The sequence below is a fragment of the Lucilia cuprina genome, chromosome 6 (genome assembly GCF_022045245.1).
Source record: "Lucilia cuprina isolate Lc7/37 chromosome 6, ASM2204524v1, whole genome shotgun sequence".
In the NCBI taxonomy this organism is placed as follows: Eukaryota; Metazoa; Arthropoda; class Insecta; order Diptera; family Calliphoridae; genus Lucilia; species Lucilia cuprina.
This window is the reverse complement of record NC_060954.1, coordinates 17,536,085-17,560,649: the sequence shown is the minus strand read 5'-3', so window position 1 is coordinate 17,560,649 and position 24,565 is coordinate 17,536,085. Positions and strand designations below refer to the sequence as shown.

Sequence of the window (24,565 nt, the reverse complement as noted above, 5' to 3'; positions counted from 1 at the left end):
AAAGAAAAAAAAACTGTTTCTTATGTGCTTTAAAAACTAGTGATTACATCATACATCCCAGGTAATCTATAGTGAAAGTAGTCCTCCGCAGTGTTACTTGACAATATGTAATCGTCGTACATGTCATTTTATTCAATATTAGATCAATAGACTCTCGTCCAAGAATCCCCTATGGGTCAACAAACAATGATGATCCTAAATTTCACATTCGAGACAATCCTTCCGGACTGCTGGGTATAATGAAAACATGCTAAAACAAAAACAATGAAAATAAAATAAACAGCAGCCACAACAAGAGTAGTATTAGTTGTCAGTAATTGGACTTGGACTGTAATAGAAAATGTGACCAACATTTAATTAAATCATTATTGTAAACAATATTAAATTTTTCTATAAATTATAATTCAAGAGAATTTATTATTTTTATTTTAAAATTAACAATAAACGCTGTAAGTATTTAAAAAAAGTGAAATTTTTATTATATATATTATAAATCGGTTATATATATTACAAATCGGTTTCAATTTCTTCAAATCAGTGTTGCAATAAATTGTGTAGTGAGTAGTTGTCCAAAATACCTGCAAGTTTCGAATCGAATACTCACAATCAATAAAAACAATGAAATAATCAATACGCAAGAAGAAAATCTCAAATTTTAAGTAAATAGTAATATTCGTATTTGTTTTATCAATATTTATTATTTTTTTGAATGTTTATAGTAATATTTGCAAAAAACAGCTGTTTATTGTTTATGTTTTTCACTGAAAAGTTGGCAATACTAACAAAGCTAAACACATTTGTTTGTATAATCAAAAAACACAAACAGCTGTTAAATTTTACCTAAATTTGTTTCCAATTTGATCTAACATCAAGTTAAGTCTAGTTTAACTAAGTAGTAAGATAACCGCCCTAAAGACCAGCATTATTTGTCCAATTTTTCTAAACTTTCCGACTTTTTTCGACTTTTCGATTTTTGCGACTTTTCGATTTTTTTCGACTTTTTCCGAAAATTTTCGACTTTTCGACTATTTTCGACTTTTTCCGACTTTATTGTTATTGTTATTATTATTATTATTATTATTATTAATAAAAAATGTTATTTATATTTTTTCTATTTGTTGCAATTTTTTGAATTTTTTCGACTTCTTTCTATTTTCGACTTTTTCCGACTATTTTCGACTTTTTCCGATTTTTTTCGACTTTTTCCGTTTTTTTCGACTTTTTCCGACTTTTCGAGTTTTTTCGACTTTTCGACTTTTATTTACAAAGTCGACTTTTCGACTTTTTTTCATAGACGATAGTCGAGTATCGACTTTTGTGGAACAAAATAGTCGACTTCGACTTTTTCCGACAAAAAGTCGATTGTTCGATTATTCGAAAGTCGATTTATAGAATCCTACTCATTCCTTTAAATTTAAACAAAAAGAAAATACTTGTAATCACCACAAATCAACATTAGTTCGCGCTGTATATTACATATCTTGTATCTACACTTGTCTACATAGAAATAAAAAATAAGACATTTTAAACAATGTTGCAAATATTTTCATTTTCTACTTTCAAATTCTACATTTGTCTTCTAAATTTCACACATATTTCCAATTATGAACACTCACGTATTCGTTGTCTTTATGAAGCTTTTAAACTATTTCCGTTTAGGAAAAAAAATTGTAATAAAAACTTCATTTTATTTTTAACAAATTTAAACTTTGTAATGGGCATGAGTAAGTTTTTTTTTTTGGTATTTGGATAAAAAAATAACTGATTTTAAGCGTGACTGTAGAATAGAAATATTTTTTAATTATGTAGGTGACAAAATTGCTTTAACATAGAGCATCATATATAGTAAGTTGAATATTTTTATGGAAATAATATTATAAAAAGCTTAAAAGCAAAGAAAATATTTCAAGTCCACTAGATTTATATTCAGCTGATTTGTTAAGAATGGCTTAATGGCAATCAAATGCCAATTAATAATCAGATTAGTTAATCTAAAAATATTTTGGTTCTGATTAGGGTTCTATAGTTGAAACGAAAAGTCGACTTTTCGACTTTTTGCATTTTATGAAAAGTCGATTTTTCGACTTTCGTCTTTTTGCATTTAGTTAAAAGTCGATTTTTCGACTTTTTTCATTTAACTAAAAGTCGATTTTTCGACTTTTAATATTTTATAAATAGTCGACTTTTCGACTTTTTCCGACTTTTCGACTTTTTCCGACTTTTCGACTATTTTCGACTTTTTCCGACTATTTTCGACTTTTTGATTTTTTTTGACTTTTTCCGACTTTTCGACTTTTCGACTTTTTTCGACTTTTCGACTTTTTTCGACTTTTTCCGACTATTTTCGACTTTTTCCGACTTTTCGAATTTGTTTGACATAAGCTCATTTTAATTTGGTAGTTGATTCGTATTTGTCTCCTAGAATTAGGGTTATAGTTTTAAAACATTTCATTCCTGTTATTAGAGTTCGAAATTTTCCTTACAACGCCATCTATTGCCGGTATAATGAATATAGAATGTAAAGCTTTGAAGTTTCTAAAATCTTTCTTTGGTCGCCCTTTTCTTCTCCTAAAATCATCCTTATTAATACGTTGATTCGTAGCTTTCTCTTTTAATCAACTAGTATGTTGTTCCAAATTATATAAAAAAAACCGTTTAATCTGAGCAACTAGAGTTCGAGTTCATGTTCTGTAAAGTTCAAATATGATCACTAATATATTCGGCCTTGTATTGTTTTATACTAAATATCAAGTTCTTGGATCAAGTTCATATAACTAAATTCATAACCACACGATTGTTGACTTTCCTCCTGAAATCCACACGATGTATAATCGATCTTCCTTTACGATCTTTTCATATACCGTATCTCCCAAGAATTCTTGCTGTAAGAACTGGCTGGTCATACAGACGATTGTTGACTTTCCTCCTGAAATCCACAGGATTTATAATCGATCTACGTTTGCGATCAACAATTGATATTTGGTCCTTAAAATGCAAATCGGTTAAGACTAAAATTTTTCTTTTTATATACCGCATCTTCCAGGAATTCTTGTTGTAAGAACCGGCTGATCTTCAGCATATAACGAGTTTCATAATTATAAGATTGTTGATATTCCTCCTAAAATCCCAAGGATGTATAATAGATCTTCGTTTGCAATCAATGATTGATTTGTAATGTTTCTATAAAAGGCAAATCGGTTGATACTAAAAGTTTTCCTTTCATATACCGCATTTCCTAGGAATACTAATTGTGACTAACGGCTGATCTTTAGCAAAATTCAGACTTGATCTTTTATAAATTCATACCCATAGGCTTGTTATCTTCACTTTTGAAATGTCCGTAGTAATATTCATAACTTCATTACAATATAAAAAAGAGAGTAGTTCAGTAATCTCGCAATCAACAATAGATTCCGTCGTATTTTCTGATCTTTGAATTTCCAATAAAGCTATAAGCTTGTTCTCTTTACTCTTGAAATTCGATCGATAATAGATTCGATCCAACTTTGTTTTCTTTTAACGTGGTTCTATAAAAAGGAGAAGCAATTGAGATTAAAAAGTCGTTTTCAGAAAACCAGAAAACCAGCAGATATTCAGCATAATTTGGATGTGAAGTGATTTATGTATTCGCTCCGTTTCGGAAAATTTATCTGCACTACCGATCCAAGATATATTCGGCACAAAATTCAGTCTTAAAGCATTCCAATATAAGTCGCAAATCAGATAAAACTTGCTTTGAAGATACCTTGCCTTCCACAAATACTTGCTGCAAGAACCAGCTAATCTTCCACAAAATAAGGGCGAGATCATTCATATATTTGTACTGCTTCGCATGATTCTAAATATCAGGTCTTTTTACAAAGTCCAAAATGTCTTTCCTCTTAAAAGAACCAAGGATAAGTTTGATTCTATTTTCTTTATCTATATGAAGGGCATGTCAGTTGTCACACTATACTTGTTTGTAAAATATATCGGACTTATTTATTAGTTGTATCTCATATATTGGAGATGTCTTTATTGATTTCTGACTAAAACGGTGATTATATGTGTAAGAAAATGTTCCATTAACAATATGATAAATCGAGGCGTATCAAGATAAACAATCCGATCCCCAGCTACTTAGTTGTCAACTGCAATTGAAAGTTTATTTAAGCAATTAGTGCAAATGCAAGGTACGGCTGACGTTGTCATTTTAATTGTCACTGTAATTGTGTGACATGTAGTAATAACAAATAATAACGGTTATACACGCAAATTAACATTAAATCAATTCAATTGTCAACAATAATAGACGAACAGTTGGCAATACTAAAGGAAAGGAGATAGCGGAAAGGGGAATAAAAAAAAAATACATGACAACTTTGTAATAAATGTATGGTTTTCACCTTTTAATTTAATAATTAAATAAAAATAATAATTAATAACAATTTAATTAAGTGCAAATTAGACAATAATTAACTAATTAATTTTAAAATAAATTAAACAAAAGTAAACAGAAAAATAAAACAATATTTTTTTTTAACATTTCTCTTAACAGCCTCAACAATTGTTGAATTGGCGGTAAAACGTAGTCAAAAATTGGCGAGACCCACTTCGGTGGGTATAGTACCCTCAACACCGGTACTCTCGGGCAGAGATCGTACGGCCTCAATAACTGGACCCCAGCCTGTGGATGTAAGTCATTTTAGTATATTATTTAAATTTCCATTAATTTTTTTTCTTTAATTTTTATAGAGCATCAAACGTCGCGAAATGGAAACTTATAAAATTCAAACTCTTCAAAAAATGCTCGAACAGGAAAAACTTAATTTAGAACGTTTAAAGGGTGATACGAATAATCCGAGTTATAAGTTATCTGAGGCCAATATTAAAAAATTACGTGAACAATTGCGCCAAGTAGGTGCTGAGGTAAGATTTTTACTTTTTTTTTAATTAAAAAAATGTGTTTTTCCTTGTCCCTTTGTTTCGTGTTTATTCCTTTAACGTTTTTTTAATTCCCTTTAAAAAACCAAATCTTGTTGTTTAATTTTTGATATAACTTAATAACTTATAACTAAATGTTTCAAGTTTTTACATTTTGTGTAATTGGCTAGAATTCTTTTTTTTAAAATATTGGTTTTTCATTTATCCATTTGTTTCCTATTAAAATGGCTTAAAAGCTCTTCCTCTGCCTTGCTTGTTGTAAAGTTTTTTTTTAGGGTCTTATGTAGTTAACTTAATTGTTTGCTAAATTTTTTAGTTTAAAAGTTGTCAATTGAAAATTGAAACACTGTCGAAAAGATAATTCAAAAATTTGTTGTTGGTGTATCATTGGAACCTTGACAGGTTCCCGTCATTAATTTGATTAGTCTTTTACACAACATATGATCCACTAAGGGTGGGTTTCTTACTTCTCAGTTAAACTAGGCTTAACTTGCTGTTAGATTAAACTGGGAACAAATTTAGGCGGACTTTAACCGATTATAGTGTTTTTCAGTTTTAGATTTAAGCTCAGTTAACTTTGTTAGTATTGCCAAGTTTTCATTCAAAAACATAAACAATGAACAGCTGTTTTTTGCAAACAATACTTTTGTAAAATGGAAAATTTTGAAAAATCTTAAATAAACATTTAAAACAATAATTAAGAAAACAAAAAAATCAGAAAATTGCAATTTACTTAAAATATTAAGTTTTGGTTCTTTCGAAATCATTGTTTTATTGTTTTTGTTAATTGTGTTTTCTCACTTATAACTAGAGTTTAATTGGCCAATTACACTTAGTTAAACTAAGATAATAAGTAACTTTACTGATAACTGAAAAACACGAAACATATATTAAACCAGGTTTAACCAAAGAATGAAGATTATCTTTATCAGAAAAACTCGCCCTAAAATGATCAATTAGTCATTAGTGTGAAAACTTTATGTACATTTATGATTAACTGCTCAATATTTCAAGACGGTTTGATTAATTTACCATGTCAAGAGGATGTTGGACTTAATAGGCATCTCTCTTGAAGATTTTATATAAAATGAAGACGAATAAACACTTTCTCTGTTCTTTTGCCTTATCTGAATACCGCCTCATTTGCATACTGCCTTATACCTCATTACCTGGATACTGCCTTATCTCTGACACTTTTTTCATATTTTGGTAGATCTTTCTAGTGTGTCTATGCAATAGATTGATTAGTTCCATGAATATGTATACAAAGTTACAGTTTTGGATAACACAATGTGACCAATAAAGGACCCAAGTTTGTTGGCTTCTTGAGCCTCTATCTAACTTATCACAAGATTTCCGTAAAAGTTCTCGTTGTTATTGAAACAGAGTGGTTCTCTGTGTGTCCCTTATTAGCTTTAGTTGTATGATGACAATGTTTGAATGATATCTCACATGTTTGGGAAGAACATTTCTTTCTATATAAACTTCAGTTAAAGGTCGATTGATTAGTTTATTCAATATGAACACAAATTGCCTAAAGTTATCTTTTTTCGGGCAACTCAATAAATCAATCAAGAGTCCATGCCTCTAATCTAATTTATCCCCTCTATTGAAACAGGTGCAGCAATGTGATTCCCTGTCTGTCCTAAATTAGCAGAGAAGGCTCCAATTTTATGATGACAAAGTTTGAATGATATCTCACATGTTCGGAAGAACATTTATTTCTATGTAAACTTCATTTGGAAGATTGATTGATTAGTTTTTTTTCAATATGAACACAATTTGCCTACAGTTATCTGTTTCGGGTAATACAATGTGATCATTCAAGGTTCCATGTATGTCAGCTTCTTGAGCCGTTGACTCTAATATCATCCAGATATTAAAATATGTTATCCCTTTTATACATTTCAATCTCCTTTGTTTCCCGTTGTTTTTGAAACAAAAGGACCAAATTGGTTCTTCGTCTTTTAGATTACATTCTTTCTGGACCACCTTTGAAGACTCCAGTTGAATGATGACATTTCAAATGTTTGCAAGAACATTTCTTTCCTTATAAACTCCACTGAAAGGTTAATATTCGAAATATTTTTTGTTTTTTTTTTTCAATATGGGATCAAAATTGTCTAGAATTATTAGTTTTAGATAAAACAAATTGACCAATCAAGCGCAAAAATATGTCGGCTACGATTGCTACCTGTAATCCAATTTATTCCCGTATTTCTAATCGAATCTTTAATTGTTCCTTTTATTCCTTAAAATCTGTGTTATCTACTATTGTTATTGAAACCAAAGAATTCTTTCTGGCCTATCACAGTTGAGACTCCAATGACGAAGTCTGCAAGACACCTCAGATATTTGAAAGAGCATCTATATAGCAACTTTATTATCAACTTGACAATGTATGCCATGCAAGTTCACACTTTATACCCTACACCACTATAGTGTGGAGGGTATTATACGTTTGTGCTGAAGTTTGTAACATACAAAAATATTGGCCCAATACCCACCTTAAAGTATACCGATCGATTCAGAATCATTTTTTGAGTCGATTAATGACATGTCCGTCCGTCCGTCCGTCTCTCCGGCTGGCTGTCCATGTAAACCTTTTGCGCAAGGTACAGGCCGCAATTTTCAAGATAATTTGATGAAATTTGGACCAAGCATATTTTTTGGCACAGGGACGAAGCCTATTGAAAATGGTTGAAATCGGTCCATTATTTCACCTAGCCCCCATACAACCGTACCTCCCGATTTGAACTTTTTATGCCATAATTACGTCAAATATTATAGTATCTCTCTAAAAATTGGTACAAATAAGTTTTATATAAGTATAAATGACACTGCAGATTTTCGTAAGGATTGGCCCTTATTTGACCCTAGCCCCCATACAAACCCCCCTTCAAAAAATGTCATAAACGTATAAAATTGACTTGTAACCATTTGTATCGCAATGAAACTCAACAAAACTAACTGTTATTTAAAAATATATCCTTTTCCCAAATTTACCGAGGATCGGTCCATATTTGACCTATATAAAGCCTTATTTAGAAATTTTAGTTTTTTTTAGCAATAAATTGCTTAAATATTTTGGAATAATATTCAACATAAAAGTTTTTTTATAAAAAGTAAAAATTTTAAAAATGGTGTAGGGTATTATATGGTCGGCCATGACCGACTATACTTTCCTACTTGTTTTTTAAAAGTTCTTAAGGATAGTATTTGTATGTCCAGGTTTTTCTTCTCTTCAATGATTGAAAAGCTCTTTTCTCTTCTTTGTAAAAGAATTGTAGAAATTCTATCTTTTTTAAATTGCAAATAGTTCCTTATATCGAATTATAGCTGCCATTTTGACTTCTAACCTAAATTTTCGAATGTATTAGTTCTTCAGGAAACTTTAAATTTATATGTAAATATATAAGGTATACTTTTAAAATAAACCCACTTATTTATAGTTGTCATTTAAATACCCTTATTTAGTTAGCCCCTATTTTAGTTTAGGAACCCATTATGTTTATATAAATCAAATTTCATTAGAGATTTGGTCCTTTTTTCAACTTGATAAAAATTTTGACAGTTGTTTGAAGTTTATATGTATGTAATAGTTAATAACATTTTATTTTCGGAATGTTTTTCATTTAAGAAAAGTCCTGTTTACACTTTGTTTTATACACACACTTTATACAAAATTTTAAAATTAAGTTTATTAGAAAGAATGTTTTTAAGAGGATCCTTCAAATAATCATAACTTAACAGACGCTAAAGCAAATGGCCGCGCTCATGCTCATTTAACAAAAATATTAAAAAAAACAGCAACAAAATTTTAACATTTTCCAACAAAAATAACACAAAACAATTTTTAACCAAATTAAACACAAACAGAAAAATTGAAAAAACAAAACAAAACAATCCAACACACAATTTACCTTTAATCACTCTACCTCTTAAACTTTGTAAATTGTTATAAATACACCTGGCAATAAACTTTCCTTCCATCCCCAAAAGAGAATAAACTCTTTTTCATCCATCAAAACCAAAACCTAAACAAGCGAAAACCATACCAAACCCCACAAAAAAAAGAAGAAAAATCTTGCATTATTTTCTTAATTTTCCACCAACAGGATGCACCGCCGCCAGTTAAAGCAACGGCAAATAATAATAAAAATCAAACATCTTCATCTTCATCACAAAATACAACTACCACACATCTCAATCACCACCTCCACTCTTCCTCACACAATCAACAACAACAACAACACAGTCACCAACTACACAGTCAAGCCACCACACCACAGCCACAACCATCATCACCAGCATTTCTATCACTTTTACCGCGTTCGCTATCGTCTCTATCGTTGGGTGGTCGTAGAAATAAAATCGAAAAAGATCTTATAACGGCTCCTTTAAATAATACCACGGATTTCTTACATACTTCAACGACGGCGGGTCATATGATGACAACAACTTCACCCACTACCTCCTACAATATGTCACAATCTCTACATACTCCTTTACAGACTCAGCAGCATCGTAATTCGGCCCAACAACTGTTCCATTTGCATCAACAGCAATTGCAACAGCTACAACAACAACAACAGCAGCAACAACAGGGCAAGGGTACACCCAAGACTTCAAAGAGTAAAAATAAATTTGCTGCCCAATCAAAGAGTCTAATAGAAGAAGACATTCCACCGCCTTTGCCGCAACGCAATATACCCCGACAGTTGCAATTGGAAGGTGGTAACAACAGCAACAACAATGTTAATATACAAACTCCTCCTCATACCTTTTCACCCATTTCGGATTTGGATCATACGGCTAATGCGGTGATTGTAGCCGGAGGAGCAGCTTCACCTTTGCGCAATTCACCACAACCAGCTTCGGGCACAAATTCTCCCCAGAATGTAGTGCAGAATTGTCAGAAATCAAAACGTTCCAAAACAAAAACAAAAGCTCTCTCCGATCCTAAAATGTCTACACAAATGTTTTTACAAATGGAAGGTGCTCCCGGGCACTTTGTCAATCAAATGGGTGATGGCTCGGAATTAGAAGAAATACCGCCACCTCTACCACCCCGCCAACCAGGCATGTTAGAAGAATCTCAATTGGCTGGTCACCGTGGCAGTATACAGAATTTGAACACTAATGTAAGGCCACCACCGAATAGTATTGATACACTTATGCAATATCCTTTAGTATCCACCTGTACACCAGTGCATCGTGATAATATGGCTGCTGCTTTTCCTCTATCTCAGCGTCCTAATATTGTACAGCAATTGCAGCAACATCAACAGCAGCAGCAACAACAGCAGCAACAATTACATGGTGGTGTTGCTGGTGGTAGTGGTGGCCTGAGTGTTACTAATGCGGGTGTAAGTATAATCAGTCAATCAATCAATCAATCAGTCTCTTGTTGTAGGGGTTTTTAACTGTTTAATGGGGTTGTAATTATTTTATTTTGAAATTACAAGTTGTTGGTGAAAGTTTTTCTTTAAAGGTTAAAAGTTTAAACTTAACCACCCTTGTTGTAGCTTTTTTTGTTGTTTTATTTTTTGATTAACCAAAGTATTTTTTTTTTTTCTTCTTTGGTAAAGTATTTTTTGTGGATGTTTTAAAACCCAAAAATGGCAGAAATCATTTTAATATTTTACTTTAATCATTGTAAATAGTTTTTATTACTAACATTTAAACACTAAGCATTGTTACTAATTAGAAAATTTACTAAATTTTATTAAAATTATTGTATTTTGAAAAAAAAGAAACTCACCACTAACAAAAATAACACTTATTTAAAATTTTTATTATTTTTTATTAAACAACTTTTTAAGTTTATTATTATTTAAAGATATATTAACCTTTGTATTTGTTTATTTAATATAAAATGTTTTTTTTTGTATTTTTGGCGAATAAGTTGCGAATTCACCACAATTTATGATAACTCAACACACTACGAATAATACTATTGTAATTTTTTACGAATATTCGAAATCAGGGATGGAAAATGCAATAGAACAATACAGAGTACATTTTCTGGGAACATTTCAAAAATTGCGATACATTTTCTCGCCCACGTATGCCGTAATCCTGACTTATAGTTAGTAAACAAGTCCAAAGAATTGTCAATATATAAATAGATTGCCAATAAACTAGACTATAGACTTATCCGTATACTAATTAATAGTCTGATCATTAAACTAGACAATAATGTTGTCAATAGATTAGTAAAAATATTTGGCAATAGACAAGCCTAGTCAAGAGACTTGTCAAGAGACCAGTCAGTGAAATTTCAAAATAACTGGTAATAGACTTGTCATTCTAGTACTATTCTGGGTTTGTTCTTGTTGTTATAGTTCTATTCTATTTCTGTACTAGTTCTGTTCTAGTTCTGTTCTAGTTCTGTTCTAGTTCTGTTCTAGTTCTGTTCTAGTTCTGTTCTAGTTCTGTTCTAGTTCTGTTCTAGTTCTGTTCTAGTTCTGTTCTAGTTCTGTTCTAGTTCTGTTCTAGTACTGTTCTAGTTCTGTTCTAGTTCTGTTCTAGTTCTGTTCTAGTTCTGTTCTAGTTCTGTTCTAGTTCTGTTCTAGTTCTGTTCTAGTTCTGTTCTAGTTCTGTTCTAGTTCTGTTCTAGTTCTGTTCTAGTTCTGTTCTAGTTCTGTTCTAGTTCTGTTCTAGTTCTGTTCTAGTTCTGTTCTAGTTCTGTTCTAGTTCTGTTCTAGTTCTGTTCTAGTTCTGTTCTAGTTTCTGTTCTAGTTCTGTTCTAGTTCTGTTCTAGTTCTGTTCTAGTTCTGTTCTAGTTCTGTTCTAGTTCTGTTCTAGTTCTGTTCTAGTTCTGTTCTAGTTCTGTTCTAGTTCTGTTCTAGTTCTGTTCTAGTTCTGTTCTAGTTCTGTTCTAGTTCTGTTCTAGTTCTGTTCTAGTTCTGTTCTAGTTCTGTTCTAGTTCTGTTCTAGTTCTGTTCTAGTTCTGTTCTAGTTCTGTTCTAGTTCTGTTCTAGTTCTGTTCTAGTTCCTGTTCTAGTTCTGTTCTAGTTCTGTTCTAGTTCTGTTCTAGTTCTGTTCTAGTTCTGTTCTAGTTCTGTTTCTAGTTCTGTTCTAGTTCTGTTCTAGTTCTGTTCTAGTTCTGTTCTAGTTCTGTTCTAGTTCTGTTCTAGTTCTGTTCTAGTTCTGTTCTAGTTCTGTTCTAGTTCTGTTCTAGTTCTGTTCTAGTTCTGTTCTAGTTCTGTTCTAGTTCTGTTCTAGTTCTGTTTTAGTTTTGTTTTAGTTCTGTTTTAGTTCTGTTCTAGTTATGTTCTAGTTCTGTTCTAGTTCTGTTCTAGTTCTGTTCTAGTTCTGTTCTAGTTCTGTTCTAGTTCTGTTCTAGTTCTGTTCTAGTTCTGTTATAGTTCTGTTCTAGTTCTAGTTCTGTTCTAGTTCTGTTCTAGTTCTGTTCTAGTTCTGTTCTAGTTCTGTTCTAGTTCTGTTGAGTTCTGTTCTAGTTCTGTTCTAGTTCCGTTCTAGTTCTGTTCTAGTTCTAGTTCTGTTCTAGTTCTGTTCTAGTTCTGTTCTAGTTCTGTTCTAGTTCAAGTTCTAGTTCAAGTTCTAGTTCTGTTCTAGTTCAGTTCTAGTTCAGTTCTAGTTCAGTTCTAGTTCAGTTCTAGTTCAGTTCTAGTTCAGTTCTAGCTCAGTTCTAGTTCAGTTCTAGTTCAGTTCTAGTTCAGTTCTAGTTCAGTTCTAGTTCAGTTCTAGTTCAGTTCTAGTTCAGTTCTAGTTCAGTTCTAGTTCAGTTCTAGTTCAGTTCTAGTTCAGTTCTAGTTCAGTTCTAGTTCAGTTTTAGTTCAGTTCTAGTTCAGTCCTAGTTCAGTTCTAGTTCAGTTCTAGTTCAGTTCTAGTTCAGTTCTAGTTCAGTTCTAGTTCAGTTCTAGTTCAGTTCTAGTTCAGTTCTAGTTCAGTTCTAGTTCAGTTCTAGTTCAGTTCTAGTTCAGTTCTAGTTCAGTTCTAGTTCAGTTCTAGTTCAGTTCTAGTTCAGTTCTAGTTCAGTTCTAGTTCAGTTCTAGTTCAGTTCTGGTTCAGTTCTAGTTCAGTTCTAGTTCAGTTCTAGTTCAGTTCTAGTTCAGTTCTAGTTCAGTTCTAGTTCAGTTCTAGTTCAGTTCTAGTTCAGTTCTAGTTCAGTTCTAGTTCAGTTCTAGTTTTAGTACTAGTACAACTCTAGTTTTAGTACTAGTTCAGTTCTATCTCAGTTCTAGTTCACTTCTAGTTTTGTTCTAGTCAATATGAAATTAAAAACACTAGTCAGTTGAATATTTCATGAACCAATTCTGGTTTATAATATAGTCAATAAAATTCATATACTTGTCAATAAACTAGTAAAAAAAAAAATTAGTTAACAGACTAGTCAATTGTATCCAATTTAAGTTATGAAACTTTTTACGAAATTTTTAAGCAATTTGAAAGCTATGACGGAATTTTCGATGCTTCAGTGTAAGAGTGAATTTCTCATGATAATTTCTTATGGGCTCAAAAAGTTATAAAGTTATAATACTTACATTAAATATTCTCATTCGTTCATTTATAATCATCAATTTACATCAATCGAGAAATCACATCATCACATAGTCACCATGATATATGATATAATGAAATAATGGATTTCTTTGTAATGCTCAAACAGATTGGCAACGAACATTCGAAAGATCTATATTAATTTTTCGAAACGCTTTAAAAATAAACCTTTTAATTACCAAACTAAACATTTGTAAATTTAATATTAATTTATATATTTTAATTATTTCTTTTTGTTTCACCTAACTGCTTATTGCTTTTACTACTAATCCACCTCCATAATTAATATTTGAATATTCACCACTTTAACAAAAATATTTATATATTAACATTTTCAGTTGATCCCTCCAAATTATTCTTTAATGGTATCACTAGAAAAGCTTTGTATTATATAAAAATTATTTAAGAAGCACCTGCTGAAACTCTTTCCCTGGCAATTAGTTTATATAGTTGTGTATATATACGATTAGTTTATAGTTACAGACCACGACTGTATTTATTAGAAATTTCTAGATATAAGCACTTAAATCTATTTGTAAATATTCCCCGTAATAATAGACCCTTTAAAATTTTAGTTATATTTCTTAGTTTTAGTTTTGTAAATATGGACAATATTTAAAATAAATTATAATTTAAACATAAAACTTGAATTTGCATGTTTTGGTTAAAATTTTATGTATTTTGCATGTTTTAAAGAAACTATTTCTAAAAATTGTGGGAAACTTCGTCATAAAACTCGTATTAATATTATTTTGCTTGTAAACTATTTTAGGTTTTGGGACAAACACCACACAATCTGAATCATATGAGCAAACACAGGCGTGTGGTATCATCACCCGATAATATGCATACTAGACATCCGGGTATGTGCAACTGCATATGAAAAAAAATGCAAAACTTTTTAACTCCCATTTTCTTTTCATACAGAACGCCAAATAAAAACGAACTCTGGTTCTTGGGAACTAATCGAAAAAGACGACGAGGAAACACCACCAGGCACACCTCCACCACCCTATCGACATGCACACTCTGCCAGCATGTCTGGCACAGAGGATAGTATGCATGAGCATGGAGCAGCTTCGACTAGTGGCATTTTTGTGGAATCACATCATTTTACACCGTTGGCGGGAGCCATCTCTCCACCGCCCTCCTCACATTCCAGTCGCATACAGGCGGCTCAAACAAGTGTCACTCAAAAAGAAATCATTTCTATGGAAGATGAAGATGCTTCCGATCAAGAGGGTCCTTTCATTGATGAAAATGGTCCCTTTAATTCCTTGCAAAGATTGCTGGAAGCAGAGAATGTTGCATTTTTGGCAGTATTTTTAAATTATGTACTTTCTAATTCCGAACCTGCTCCTCTACTGTTTTATCTTATAACGGCTCTCTATAAAGAGGGTACCTCCAAAGATATGCGTAAATGGGTTTATGAAATACACTCTACCTTCCTAGTGCCTCGTGCCCCTCTAGCCTGGTATAGACAAGATGAATCTTTGGCACGTGAGGTGGATGCTGTGCTGCAAAATGAATTCGATAAAGTGGAAATATTGCGCAAAGTATTTTGGAAGAGTCGCAAAAAGGCCCGTGATATTATATGTGAACAACTAAGAGAATTTCAACAGAAAAGAACCGCTGGTTTGGGTACCATCTACGGTCCCACCGATGCTCAGCTAATGGAAGCTAAGGGTGATAAACAAAAGGAACAGCATATATTTGAGGAAACTCTTATGAAGAAATTACAATATTTAATGTTAGTAGAAAATAAGATTTTAATTTAAAAGAATTTTTATCATTTGATTTTCTTTTTGTTTTTAGTGACGAATATGAAAAAGATTTACCGGCTGAGGATCCCAAGAAATTGGCTTTATGTTCGGCTTTGTCAACTGTCATACATCGTACGTTTATAACACGTTCCCATCCGAATAGTATTATCGATCGTGTTCATCATTTTGTTAGTCGCGAAAAAAGTTTCAAGTCACGTTTAATGGGCAAAAAGGGAAAGGTAAGTACATAATTACTAATATTTAAAATTTCTCCAAAAAATTTTGAAAATAGAAAATATTTAGAGTTAAGTCAATACTAGTTCAGTTCTAGTTTAGTTCTAGTTCAGTTTAAGTTCTAGTTCAGTTCTAGTTCAGTTCTAGTTCAGTTCTAGTTAAGTTCTAGTTAAGTTCTAGTTCAGTTCTAGTTCAGTTCTAGTTCAGTTCTAGTTCAGTTCTAGTTCAGTTCTAGTTCAGTTCTAGTTCAGTTCTAGTTCAGTTCTAGTTCAGTTCTAGTTCAGTTCTAGTTCAGTTCTAGTTCAGTTCTAGTTCAGTTCTAGTTCAGTTCTAGTTCAGTTCTAGTTCAGTTCTAGTTCAGTTCTAGTTCAGTTCTAGTTCAGTTCTAGTTCAGTTCTAGTTCAGTTCTAGTTCAGTTCTAGTTCAGTTCTAGTTCAGTTCTAGTTCAGTTCTAGGTTAGTCCTAGTTCAGTCCTAGTTCTGTTCTAGTTCAGTTCTAGTTCAGTACTAGTTCAGTTCTAGTTCAGTTCTAGTTCACTTTTAGTTCAGTTCTAGTTAAGTTCTAGTTCAGTTCTAGTTAAGTTCTAGTTCAGTTCTAGTTCAGTTCTAGTTAAGTTCTGTTCTAGTTCTGTTCTAGTTCTGTTCTAGTTCTGTTCTAGTTCTGTTCTAGTTCTGTTCTAGTTCTGTTCTAGTTCTGTTCTAGTTCTGTTCTAGTTCTGTTCTGTTCTAGTTCTGTTCTAGTTCTGTTCTAGTTCTGTTCTAGTTCTGTTCTAGTTCTGTTCTAGTTCTGTTCTAGTTCTGTTCTAGTTCTGTTCTAGTTCTGTTCTAGTTCTGTTCTAGTTCTGTTCTAGTTCTTTTCTAGTTCTGTTCTAGTTCTGTTCTAGTTCTGTTCTAGTTCTGTTCTAGTTCTGTTCTAGTTCTGTTTTAGTTCTGTTCTAGTTCTGTTCTAGTTCTGTTCTAGTTCTGTTCTAGTTCTGTTCTAGTTCTGTTCTAGTTCTGTTCTAGTTCTGTTCTAGTTCTGTTCTAGTTCTGGGTCTGTTCTAGTTCTGGGTCTGTTCTAGTTCTGTTCTAGTTGTTCATACATGTTCAACAATAGCCTTTACCCGTTGTTTTCTTGCTTCCTCACTGTAAGGGCTATTAATGACGATGATTTGCCCCTCTTTTTGACGTTTAGTCGTCTTATAATTTGGAATGGAAGAAAAAACTCCTCCTCAGAGTCTTTTCAACCATTCATGTGACAATTTCTCGTGATTTGTTAAAACATTCCACTGGGAGCAAACCGCTCAATTTGGAACAGACTCATGATGGATTTCTGGTCTTGTACACTAAAGAGCTAAAATCTAACGGAATTCAGGAGGACATCTTAGTTGAAAGCCCTGTTTGAGTGACAGAAGGAGCACTTAGCGGAGTTTTTTCAACGGATAGCCCAATATGAAAAACAGACATTTGTTAGGTCACTTTTTGTCCAAAAGAAACTATCAGACTAGACTTATTATGGATTTCTGGTCTAGTAAACTAAAGAGCTGATTCAGAAGGACATCTTTGTTGACAGCCCTGTTTCACTGACAGAAGGAGCACTTAGCGGAGTTTTCTAACAGACAGCCCAATATGGAAAACAGACATTTGTTAGGTCACTTTTTGTCCAAACGAATCCATCAGATTTGTGAAACATGTTGGGATTGCTTAAATCAAACTTTTGTTTTTTTTATATAACCCTTTGCATTATTTACACCTCCATGTAAACTCCTTGTAAACTGAGATTGCGTTTTCACCCTTTCTTCAACTAGTTTTTTTAATTATTATTTGTATTTGTTAATTTTCTTTCCAGATGATTGTACGTGGTCATCCATTAGTATTGCAACAATACTATGAAGTGACCCACTGTAATCATTGTCAAACAATAATATGGGGTGTCAGTCCTCAAGGTTTTCATTGTACAGGTAAGTTATTTTTATATATAAACAATTAAAAAAAAATATATTAATTTATTTTTCCCTAATATTATTACAGACTGTAAATTAAATATTCACCGTCCCTGTTCGAAAATATTAGAAGAAAATTGTCCAGGCCCATTACCGCAAGCCAAACGTAAAGATAAAGATTTACATAATGATAATAAAATCAGTAAATTAATTATGGGTAAAATACGTCCCAAGACATCGTCAGACATGAGTGGTGGTAAGTTGTTTTTTGTTTGTGTTTTTTTGTTCCTTTAAATTAGTTTAATGTTTTGTAATTTGTTTTAGATAAACGTCAACGTCAAGATCCCGAGGATTTTGATCCTATGGATTTTCCTATTGGTAAGTTAGAGTTTGATGTTTTTTTTTATAATTTTTAAGAATTTTGTTTAATTGTGGTTTATTGAATAAGTAGGAAAACTTTAAAAATAATTAAGATATTTTCTGCTTAGGTGTTCTTTGCAATATTCGTTTATTTGTTTTAAAATTAAGTACATTTTATTATTCTTTTATATCTTATCGTTTTGCAAAAATCGTAAAATCATTTTTACTACCACTCGTGTTGCAAAATGACAAAAAATTCTCCTCAAAAAGCTTAAATAAAGAAAACTCTTAAACGATTCAATATAAAGCAAAACATAAAATCAAACATAAGTATAAGAACAACATACCGCCACCAGGATTTCATCATCAGCAAAGAAAACTTTAACGTTGTCTTCGTTTTAAAATTGAGGGTCATTGTCTTGGTAAAGTGGAAAACGTTTTTTTGTTTTGTTTTCTTCTTTAAACAAAAATTGCATTCAATATTGCATTGTATAAGAAAAACTTAAACTCAAGAGAAATTCTATATTTATTTTATGTAGTTTTCTATCTTATATACTTAACCAGTATCTAGCAAAGAAGAGGATTAAAATTTCTACCAACAACTTTAGCTATAGAGATAAAATTTTACGCACTTCCACTAAATTCGCACAAGGAAGAGTATAATATCGATATAAAAGAAACAGGATAATGCAAGTAATGTGTATATATATCTCTAGAGTTTTAACAACTCCCCATAAAAATAGGGTTGAATTGCAATAACAAAAAAACCAAACCCAAAAAGAACAACTAGTTATGAAACAGCTACAAATTTAAACTGACAAAGAAAGAATATTTTGCACACGAAATAAATATAATTTATAGACTCGAATCTTTGGAGAGAGACCAAACGTAACATTAAAATGTAAAATGTATTGTGCTTTTGGGTTTTTTTCTTAACTTCCATCCACTAACCCTTAAAGATTTGCAAAGCTTTGTTGAATTTTAAAAAGAAATAATAAAATTTTTAAGAAATTTATGTTTGTGGCAGTTACCTGAAATTAACTAGTTTGCTGAATGAGTTCCGAAGTTGGATTTCATTTCATTTTAATATTCTAAATCCTTATAGTCACCGAAGTCGATTTAAAATGTTTTGCGTGTACCCGTCTTTGTGTTCAATTCTAGTTATGTTCTAGTTCAGTTCAGGTTCTACTTCTGTTCTACTTCTAGTTCTAGTTCGGTTCTAGCTCAGTTCTAGTTCGGTTTTAGTTCAGTTCTGTTCTATTTCAGTTGTAGTTCAGTTGTAGTTCGGTTCTAGTTCAGTTGTGGTTCAGTTCTAGTTCTAGTTCAGTTCTAGTTCAGTTCTAGTTCAGTTCTAGTTCAGTTCTAGTTCAGTTCTAGTTCATTTGTAGTTAAGTTCTGGTTCAGTTCTTGTTCTGTTCTAGTTCATTTCTAGTTCAGTTCTAGTTTAGTTCTAGTTCAGTTCTAGTTCAGTTCTAGTTTAGTTCTAGTTCAGTTCTAGTTCAGTTCTAGTTCAGTTCTAGTTCAGTTCTAGTTCAGTTCTAGTTTAGTTCAGTTCTAGTTCAGTTCTAGTTCAGTTCTAGTTCAGTTCTAGTTCAGTTCTGGTTCAGTTCTAGATCAGTTTTAGTGCAGGTCAGGTTCTATAATTTTCAAATTAGTCTGTTAATATTTATTTTTCTTCGGCGTACATTAAGTATCCTTTTTTTGTTATCTCAAGTATGATATTTCTAAAAAAAACCGCAAACAAAACATTGAGACTTCAATAAGATGCCTCAAGTTACTATTGATAAGAAGTGTAATACTTCACACGTAAATACATTTTGCGGCAAGAATAATACAAATAAATAAATAAATAATTTCGTTTCTTCATATGTATGTCAATAACAGCTTCAAATAACTGACTGGCAGGGAGGCGGGCGAGCGGAAACATTTACAGATTAAATGGTCAATTAGTTTTAAATGCCCAAAGAAAGAAAACAAAAAACAAGGAAAAACTTCTATTTAACTTCAATACTTTAAGAAGAAAAAAAGGAAAAGCCGAAGAAACTAAGATGAAAATACCAATCATGTACAAGATTTCTTATTAGGGACAATATTAGGAAAATGTTAGAAATATTGAGGCAACCTGTTAAAATGTGTTAGATTTTAAAAGTGTAAACAATTTAAAAGAAATAAACGACGTTAATGTTTGATTCTTTTGAGGATCTAACTATTTAACTATTATTTAATATTTAAATAATCTAGAACTTTCACAAAGGTGCTAAAATGCGGCGTTAAAGGCGTTAAAGGCGTCTAATCGTTGCTATTTACTTTTATTACAAGTTGTCGATTTAACATAGATTGTTTTTAATATACAATTCAGAGAAAACAATTTTGTAAAACTAGACTATTAGGTTAGGTTGATAGGATGATGTATACTACACCAAATCTAGTCCACTGTTAAGCTCTCCTTTTTATGCAAAATGTTTGTTGGCAAAAACTTTATATATTCACTGAATATATTATCGTCTAATCTTCTGAAATTAAGTTTCCTGGACTTAATTCCTAAGAATTTTTTAAACAGCGTTCTTGAGGGATGATATATCTATCAGGAATAATATAAAACTTGGATCTAATCTAAAAAGTGACAGTTGCAAAGGCAGTCTTCAGAGTTTCTCAATCAGCACGTGTAACTTTGCAATGCTGTGTTCGTATTCCTACTCAGAATATGTACCATCATACTAACCTCAGACTGATACGGTCTCAACATAGATTCTTTGTGGTTCTACCCACCGTTTCATTATTCCTTGAGTTCTTATGGGATTTTCTAAACCTCGTTGCGTCTGGTGGTATTGCCTTCCTCGTGTTTCCTTCGCTTTCGCTGTTTGGCTGCCGTCTAGTCCGGGGTGTATCACCTGATATCAACCTAATTGTCTTCTGGCTGTCCCAAAATATGTTGATTGCTCGGACTTATGTCTGAACGTTATTGTTGTAAATAGGTAAATTGTCATATATTTCTGATTCTGGAACTTCAAGATAGAACTCCAGGCTTTTCTTTTCAAAGATATTGAGAAGATAGTCTTCAAAGAAAACTGTCTTAAAAAGATAAATTTCTAAAAAAACTATCTTGGGAACTGTTTTAAAAAATGGTTTATAAATAACACTCTAAAGGCTTTCTAAGAAGACTTTAGAATTGTCTAGAGAGGACAGTTTTTTATAGTTAATTGTCTTGAGAAGATAGTCTGCAAAGAAAACTTTCTTAGGAAGATAGTCTCTAAAGAACACTTTCTTGTGAAAATTGTTTTGTTAAAAACTATTGCTAAAGAATATTGTCCATAGAGAAGAATTTTATAAAAAGATCTTGAGTTTGTAATAAAAGCTGTCCTGAGAAGTTAATTTCGAAAGAAAGAAGATCATACCAACGAAAATAAAACAAAGTACTTCCAAAACAATAAAATTTATCACCACTTCAAAAGTAGCACTAAGTGAATTTTTTACCTTATGTGGAAGTGATGTTTATTGACTTTCAAAGAAGCGAAAAGAGTACATCCATCTTCTTTTTTGCTTCTTTGGAAGTTCTTTTTTGCTGGGATCTTTTAAAAGACATAACATTGCCTTGAGAAAGAAATATTTAAAGAAATCTGTCCTTAGAAGATAATTTTTAAAGAAATTGCTATGAGAACTCAATTTGCAAAGATTTCTCTTCAGAAAATTTTCTACAGAAGAAAATTTTGTAAAAAAAAACTAATTATAAAAGAGAAGTTTCAATCAATTTGCAAAGATTTCTCTTCAGAAAATTTTCTACAGAAGAAAATTTTGTAAAAAAAAACTAATTATAAAAGAGAAGTTTCAAAATAAAACTTTATATGAAGACGATTTTTCTTACGTAGAAAACTTTGAGAAATATATTTTGTATAGAAAAATCTCTAAAGTATGCAATCTTGCAAAGAAATTTTCCATTAACAAGTTGCTTCTAAAGAAATTTCGATTATGAAGTAAATTGTAACGATATTATTTTTTCCCCTATCTAACATTATTGTTCTCTTTGAGTGCTTTCCTTTATCTCAAATGTACTCTTAAATATGTATTTTTATCACCAAACTTTTTTTTTCATTTTTTGTCATTCTTTCTCTCTCTTATTGAAATTTAAATACGTAGAAATTATTCTCTATCATTTTCGCACTTTGTTTTTGTTTTGTGCTTTTGTTTTTTTTTACATTTGCCACTCTCAATTCTAACAGAAAAAAATACAATACAAATACCGGCTTTTTTGGTTGAGTGTTAAGAATAAAAACAAAGAACATAACAAGATTTTAACAAAAAACTTGTTATTTTTTATTAGTATTTTGTTTTAGAAATCTTTTTATTTATTATTAAATAATAATCTATTTTAACCATATAAAATAAATAAATTTAATTTTGCATAAATATTAAATATTTCAAGTTTTTGTCTCATTAACACACTCCTCCTTTTCTCTCTTTACATTCTTTCTAATTATTTGCATTTGTTTAGCTTGACAAATTTGTTTATTTAAATTGTTTGTTGTCTAAACTTTTTTTCCAAATTGTTGTTTTAAATTAACCTTTTTAACACTTTTTAACTTGTCTCGTTGCTGTCAGTTTTTCACATTTTTTTACATTTTTCACTTTTCCAGTCATTTGACACTCAACTTGACAATCCAGAAGTACATTTTCTTGACATGTAGGGGCTTAAACCTACTTTTGGTTGAGGGGTGTTATAATTGCTTAGTAACTTTAACATTTATTGCTAAGAAAGCCGCGTATTGTTTTTATACGAATAAACTAGGCTTAACTTGCTGTTAGTATTGCCAACTCTTTAGTGAAAAACATAAACAATGAACAGCTGTTTTTCTACTTTTGTAAAATGAAAAATTTTAGAAAAAATTAAAATTTCCGTTTGAAAAAATAATAATAAAAATATTGATAAAACAAATTAGAAAATTACAATTTACATAAAATATTAAAGTTTTTCTTCTTTTGGATTCATTATTTTATTATTTTTGTTGATTGTGTTCTTTTCCTAATAACTTAGGTTTAACTGGTCAATAGCACTCGGTTAAACTAAGGTAATAAGTAACTTTAATGATTACTGAAAAACGCAAAACTAGGTTTAAACCAAACAGGTAGATTATCTTTATCAAAAAAATCCTTTAGTCGTTAAAAAGGTCCGTATTTCGATAGCAGCATTACAAGAAACTGTAAGCTTCGAGGAATCTCAGAACTATTACAGTATCTACTTATACTTCATAAGTATCACTTATGAATAAAACATGCTCTTTCTAACCTGAATTCTATTAAAAAATTTACACATTCCTCAATAAGGTGTTCTTTTCCGAACTATTTTGATTACAGAGTACTAATATAGAGTAAAACTTAGTACCTACTAGATTACTTTTAGATTATACTTTGCTCAAGCAAAGTGTTGTGTACTTCCACCTTAAGATATCGAGTGCTTAACGTGAACACCATGGCCATGACGGCCATATTTCTCCGTGGTGTTTTTTATACGCTGGGTAGACTTGACAACGGTCGACCATCGCCTCTGAATCCTTCAATGAAAAACTCAGGTGGCGATTTTTGTACATGGATGTGCCGGTCCATGTACAAGCACTTCGCTGAAGTACTCGGGATATCTAATCTCTTGCCATAGTAGCCCCGTTGCGGAATGCAAGGCAGCATAGGCTCAAGCCTAATGTACACCCCGACAAGGAAAAAGCAATCACTGGTCTTAAGTCAATAGAAGGGGAGACCAACCCCAACATCAGGTGAAATCGATTTTCCGGTTATACCACTTTTATGATTGCATTATTTAAAATCATCTAATGACCCATTCCAGTGCATTCTTTAACCTCTTTAAGCCCGCGCTACCACACTACTGAGATGGCTCTGTTGTTTCGGCAACAGCTCCTATAGACATATTTGGTAGTCCGAAATTTCTCTTTTATAAGCCGATCAAAGTGACAAAGGAAATAGAAATTTCCAAAGTCAATAAATTCCAATAATTGCCCCGACAATTAGTCGCCTATCATGTATCAATATATCCTGTTGAGATGGCGCCGAAAAACTTCCCTGAAGCGTAAAAAGGCATACTAAATCTGTAGTAATCTCCAATATATCGAGACATTCCTGATCTTTCACCAATTTGCGCATCAGTTCGATTCCCATGATCATTAAAGATCACTCTATGGGATGAAAGGCAACCATTGAATACTAACCTGACAATTCCCCCGCATAACCTTCTTCCCACTACGTGACCGGTAAGAAATACCGATCGGGTTCAAGAATCCAGCATATGCTGCTTTGTACACAGACCTGTTCGAAGAGAGAATTATCCAACCCATTAGGTATTAGTCATTTAAAAAACATTTTCTCCCCGCGATTTTGGGTATTAAACCACAGCTCCTACGTCGATCTCGAAGGATCCTCAACCAACTTACCAGCCAAGTCAAGTGCTGCGGACAATTGGCCACCCGTAGTACCATATTATCTAGTGTTCCGTTAGACCCCATGTCAAATCATTTCAAGGAAAGACCGAGGATGCATTTGATCATCACCAGTTTATAGTCCTGACAGGCTAGGGGTACTGGTAGCACCTCTGTTCCCCGGGATTGCAAAAATACCAAGGCGAAGGTTTTACCAAGGTAACATGCCCCCGGGGGGGGGGGGGGTGTGATCTGTTAATGGCATTACAGTATACAACATCCGCATTACCCAGTAATCCCTGTTTTGATTCTTCTTTAAAACTGATTTAGTACAATTGAACTACTTCCTACTTCAGATTTTATTCTTTAATTATTTTCACACCAATTAAAATATTAAAACTATCATTGAAATCGTA

At 31.9% G+C, this 24,565-nt stretch overlaps 1 protein-coding gene across 1 annotated transcript in view; it reads left to right on the top strand.

Moving 5' to 3' along the window:
- LOC111680389 overlaps positions 1-24,565 on the top strand; it is a 200,674-nt gene that overhangs the window by 23,282 nt on the left and 152,827 nt on the right. Inside the window, exons 4-12 of the mRNA XM_046953779.1 lie at positions 4,538-4,674; positions 4,735-4,908; positions 9,438-10,292; positions 14,225-14,315; positions 14,380-15,202; positions 15,268-15,454; positions 17,277-17,388; positions 17,459-17,626; positions 17,695-17,748. Coding sequence (XP_046809735.1) covers positions 4,538-4,674; positions 4,735-4,908; positions 9,438-10,292; positions 14,225-14,315; positions 14,380-15,202; positions 15,268-15,454; positions 17,277-17,388; positions 17,459-17,626; positions 17,695-17,748 — 2,601 coding nt within the window. The remainder of the gene's footprint in view (positions 1-4,537; positions 4,675-4,734; positions 4,909-9,437; positions 10,293-14,224; positions 14,316-14,379; positions 15,203-15,267; positions 15,455-17,276; positions 17,389-17,458; positions 17,627-17,694; positions 17,749-24,565) is intronic.